Source organism: Phoenix dactylifera, chromosome 3 (assembly GCF_051530095.1).
Source record: "Phoenix dactylifera cultivar Ajwa chromosome 3, Ajwa_hap1_PhDact_Kaust_v1.1, whole genome shotgun sequence".
Classification (NCBI taxonomy): Eukaryota; Viridiplantae; Streptophyta; class Magnoliopsida; order Arecales; family Arecaceae; genus Phoenix; species Phoenix dactylifera.
The window spans coordinates 38,027,410-38,033,018 of NC_143192.1; the positions used below are offsets into that span (position 1 = coordinate 38,027,410).

Consider the following 5,609-nt stretch of genomic DNA (forward strand, 5'->3'; position numbering starts at 1 on the left):
AAAGTTGGAGAGTGGTTGGTTATACAAAGACTTGGCATTGAACTCCACCTTTTATTAGTTGCCGACATGCCTCTTTTCCCAGAAAACAAGCATACTAAGTTTAAATAAGACCCTAAGGGCCCATCAGAAAGATGCTTCAGAAAAGCTCCTGCTGTGGAGGTAATTTACATTGTACAACTGCCATTGGTACCGTGTTGTTAGAGAACAGATCAACAGCATACACTAATCTCTCGCCATACTCCCCTCACAAACTATCAAGATGAATATCTTCATCAAAAACATCTATGAATTTGACTGCAAATTTTACCCTACTAAGAATATAAACCAAGTCCCCTCTCCCATGTCATCTATCCCAAGAGAAACAACTAAAAGTCCCTGGATCAACCATGATTAGAAAAAGAAGAACAAGAATGCCAACATAAGAGTCTGATACACATTAAGGTTGTGGTTGAAAACAATTCTTATATATATTCAAACACCAGAGTGCCAGAGAATTTTTTAGAAGTAACAATTCTCTCTCTTACCAAGTGGATGCGTGGCTTCTGGATTTTTTTATTCTGCAAAATATCATTAAAAATACATGAGCGCTGTAGCTGCCTCGACACCCCCTACTATGTTGGATAGATAGAATAAAAAAAAACTTGCTGCAGGAAATACTTCTCCGTAGGTTGTCGCGTCTCCAGATTTGAGATCGTTGCGCTCCGAAATATTTGGACACGAAATAAAACAAAATCAGGATATGATCTCTAATCTCCTAATAAAAAATACATATTTTTTTTATAATAAAAAGAAAAAAAAAAGTTCTCAAGCAAGGAAAGACATGTCGGCAAAGCAAAATTAATTAACTAGTACGTTTCTTATCAAGCCCAAAAAAAAAAAAACATTAACAACCACGTGAGGCAAAACGTACATGCGGGAAGAGTACCTAAACACGGACACCAAACGGACTGACACTGTCCCGGGCCCACATTGTCTCCGTCGACCATTCTTATCTATAATCTCACGATAAAGATAAAACAAAACCCGGTTTATTCCTATGTTATGCAAAGCGGTTTTCCCTGAACCGTACTACCCTTCAGCTGCACGTAATCACGAGGCCACTCGCTGCCGAAGGAGCTCCGTCGACCTCACGAAAGTGCCGTGGAAACCGTACGGCACCCTCGACGGCAACCTCACCGCCGCCTCCTGCTCCATGTTCTTTCCGTTTACGATCACCAGCTCCGACTCCTCCTTCCCCTCGTCCCGCACGAACCCCACCACGTACCCCTCGTCCTCCTCCTGCTCGCCCCTCGACCGGACCTGAACAAACGTCGGCTCGCCCCCGAACCGTCCCTCCCCGTACTCGAACCGCCTCACATCCCCGGTTTCCAGGTCCACCTTCGCCACCCCGCAGCATCTCGGCCACGGTTCCGCTATCGCCAGGTAAGCGAACCGGGTTCTCCTCCCGAGCCGGTTTCGGTTTACCTGGCCCGCCTCCAGGTTCACACCGGGCGCGATCTCCCTCCGGCTCGACTCCCCGGTCTCCAGGTTTAACCGGATCTCCGACAGCACGCTCCGCATTGGCTCCTCCCTGTCCGAGAAAATCGTATCCGGCGGCGACATGCATGATCCGATGATCACCACCATCCGTTTCCCGTCTCTAGATTGCTCTTCCCATGCGTTCCATAAGTGGAAGCAGAAGCAGTCAGGCACGTCGATCCACTGGATGTTCGACTCATCCGTGTCGTACTTGGGCAGTACGCCGAACCTTGGTGTCTTCCGGTGGTCGCACCGGACCGGCGATTCGCCGTGCAACATCCTGCATAGCTCGAACACGACCTGCTGATCGGGAATTACGGCGTAATTCTCCGTGATCGCGAAGTCGTGGATCATGGTCGGCTGTCGGAGGGTGATCGCGACGTCGGGCGACTTTGCACCGGTAACATGGTCCACCCGAAAGTACTTGAGGAAGGGCTTGCGGATGATGTTGTAGCTGAGGGCGTAGAGCTCGCCGGTCGCCGGGTCGATCTTCGGATGGGCGATCATCGGCGAATCAAGCTGGCCGGCGAAGTCGAACCGCCCGACGGTCTCGAGGTCGCCGCCGGGGGTGAGGCGGACGTGGTACGGCATGTCGTCCTCCGACATGGCGAGGAGGCGGCCGCCGAAGTACACCAGGCCGGCGTTGGCCACGCCGATGCCCCATGTGGGGTCCACGATCCCGGCGGCGGCTCGGAGGTAGAATAACAGAAGCCGGCCGATCCCCGAGTGGCCATGGAGCTCGCCGATGGCCTTGGGAAAGACGGCGCGCCCGAGAGCCGCCTCCTGAGAGAGCCGGCTCGTGCGGGTGAACCGGCAGGCGTACGACGCCTTGTCGGGGCCCAAAAGGGTGACTGCATGAATCATGCCGTCGCCGTCGAAGAGGTGGTGCCCGCCGGAAGGCGGGAACATCGGGTTGGCCCCATTGCGGAGGTAGACACCATAAAGCTCCGAAGGTATACGGCCAACCACTTCAAGCCCGTACCGAGGTGGCGACTCCGGCACCGGAGCGAAATTGCCGGAGATTTGGACGGCGGGGTCAGCAGACCTCGGGAGAGGGCCCTTCTTCTCCAATTCTACGACGAAATTGCTCTCTATTGCATCAAGGGCAGAAGCTATAAGCTTTTGTACAGGCTTCAGCGGAGGAGAGCTAGTAGTAGTCACTGGAGGTGGAGGCAAAGGTAGAGGTTTTGGCCTTTCCAAAGGAGGTGGTACCGTTGGCTTGGCAGACCTCGTGGTGATCAGCTCTCCAGGAACGGTCTTCTTATTCGCAGAGATAACAATCTTGCATGTTGGAGTTGTAGCAGCAGGTGAAGAAGATAGCATGTTTGGAGCTGCTCTGTTAGCAGGAGGCGAAAAGATAGGGTTAGTGGAAGTGGAGTGAGTTCCGAGCCTTGGATGGAAGAGAAAGGTAGCGTTCGCGGAGAGAGCTGACGCTAGCTAATAGTGCTACTGTTAGTACTGTGTATAGCTTAGGTTGTCAGGGTGCTACCAGTATTTATTTACGGAAAGGGCGAACTGCGGGGGTAGGGATTCCAGCTTGCATGAGGTACGGTGATGAAACGTGGCTTAACGAAGGTAGAGGAATGGTCGAATTGTGCGACCGCCCGCGCGCGCGCCCGCGTGTGAGGGAGGGAGAGGGTCACGTGGCGGCACGGGGGAGTAGGGGAGTGTGCTGGGACGGTGGGGGGTGGTTGTGGGAGACGACGTCTCGGTAGTGACGGAGGAGAGGGGTCGAGTCCGTTCCGCGGGGGGCTTTAAGAATTAATCTTCCTTCGCGCGAATCCACCGTTAATCGCCTCGGCATCCGTTCAGACGAATGATTGATGGGGTTCGGAGTGCTTTCAGATCTGTGTGGTGCATAATCCAACGGTGCATTCGTCGCGGGAGCCCCTACCCTTCCCGGAAGCCCGCGCGGGGCTTCGAAGCCGACCGACCGCCTCCGGTTTCCGAGCCGCTTGTTTTGCCCGGGCCCTGTTCCTTTCATAGCTCCCCGTTCGGAGGCCCAGGTGTCGACAGCCGGGCAGCGGGCCCGTGGCGGCCGCTGGAGAGAGCCACGTCACGGTGACAAGTGGGCGCTGCCCGAGGCTTCGGTCTGGACGGGACCGCCCTGGTCTCTTTTAACATATACCATCAGCTCCTTGTCAGGCGGGTCCCAGCAATCAAGCACCGATGATCACTGGATGGATGGTGGTGATGGTTCAGGATGGACATGTTTATATCGCTAATATCACTAATTCAGTAACTACAAGCTAACATCGACCGACCCCCGAAATAATATTAAAACCGGCTGAGATCCAAAATAAAAAGCTACAAGCTAATGGATGGTGAAGATGTCGGAGCATGACTGGATCAAAATCTGATCTGACCTGAGCTTTCCTGATAGAAAACTCGGTGCTCAAGTTAGTCGAATTAGGAGGAAGCAGTGAAAAAAGAGGAAAAAATAGAGTCGGAAGAAAAAGTTATCCAAAATTTTTTTGGTTTTTTCAGTTTAGGGGATGGGTTGGTGCCCGATGAGATCAAGAAAGATCGGCCTTCGGCCCGCACATCCAGTGCTACGGAGGAATCTACCGTCTTCCGACCTTACCTCCACCGATCTAAACAGCGGAAGCGACTGCTTCTCCTCAGAGGTACTGTTCACTTTGAAGGGAGTTTTATAGTCTCTTCCCAACACATGGTTTTGCCCCGTAAAAGATGTCTTTAAAGAGAAAGGGGTAGCCTTCCTCCATTTAAGGAACATACCTCCCCGCTATTTAGTCGATGTGGGACTAAGTCCAGGCCCATTTATTCCCACAACAATGCTCATTACCAAAATTAATGTGGCAAGAATGACAGCACGATAACAGCTCGTCGTGCAATAACTGTATAGTAACAGCTTTCCGCATGATGATAAGTATGTCGATCATATAATTAGGGCCGGGCTTATGTAAGCGCTGGCGATTACAGCCATGTTACTAATGAGCATTAATCTTCTAACAGTCTTTAATAGGATATGTGGCACTTTTTTATTGCATAATTAAAGCGGAATTGCATTTTGTCAAATATCGAGATAAATTACTTCAGACCATATTGAGATTAGAAACTTCAATTTGTCCTAGGATCAGATTGGCAAATACTCTCAATATCATTATCAAAAAAAAAAAAAAGAAGAAGAAAGAAAGAAAACACAGGGTGCACGAAACTCGGGCGCCCCATGGGATTACTTTGCCAAAAGTTGGCAGCTGCATCAGGAGTTGAGGGGAAGCCTCGGGTGGCAAGTGTGTCAACTTAACCTTTAACTTGATTTAACTCGGATCAGATTAACTATTTAATGAATGATCATATTTGAGTCTGAATTTTTAGTCTGCCTCATAAAAAAGTTAGGTTCAGGTATTATATGGTGTGCCTGTATTCATAGGGATGGCAAAATATGACCCGACCCGCCAATTCGACTCGTATTCGACCCGCCATCAACAGGTTTGGGTTTGGCCTAAATAGGTTCAGGTCGTAAACATGTTGACCCATTTAACTCATTTATTAATTAGATTGAATATATATTTTGGATATCTGACTTGTTTAACCCATTTAACCCGTTTAATATATGGATCGGGTTGGATCAGACAAAGCCAGCCCAAGCCTCGGCCCAAATAAAAGCCTCCCCCTCCAGCGTAGGCTCGTAGGCTACCTACGCTGATTTAATGCGATGGGACGTGTCGGCAAGCAAAGCAGGTAGGACAGGAGCAGCGGAAGGTGAGGGAGGGGTCGACCTTGTTCTTGATCTTGATCAGGGCAACGAGGACTATGGGGCCGAAATCGGCGAGATTGATCTCGTAATTCTGGAGTTGGGGCTTGGAGGGATCATCGAGGTTCCAGCGGTAGATGGAGAAGGTCCTCATCCACTTCGGCTAGGCAGACGGGGGCTTGGATTGGGAGGAGTGGGCCTGCGCCAGGACCAGTCGCACTGCCATGGACGAGGTGGCAATGGGGAGCAGTGGATGGGTCAGGACAAGGCAGTGGGCGGTGGCGAAGGAGCCGCGGTGGAGGAGAAATCTTGCGGCCACCATGGAGCTGAGGAGCAAGACGAAAGAAAAGGAACAGAGAAATTAGAAAGAAGG

The 5,609-nt window shown here is 51.0% G+C and overlaps 1 protein-coding gene across 1 annotated transcript; it reads right to left on the bottom strand.

Annotated features, from left to right (window-relative positions):
• Positions 1-821: 821 nt before the first annotated feature.
• LOC103717739 (9-cis-epoxycarotenoid dioxygenase NCED6, chloroplastic-like) lies at positions 822-3,184 on the bottom strand. Its single transcript, XM_008806233.6, has one exon. It carries the CDS (start codon positions 2,839-2,841, stop codon positions 1,090-1,092), a length of 1,752 nt encoding a protein of 583 aa, XP_008804455.5. The 5' UTR covers positions 2,842-3,184; the 3' UTR covers positions 822-1,089.
• Positions 3,185-5,609: the final 2,425 nt, after the last annotated feature.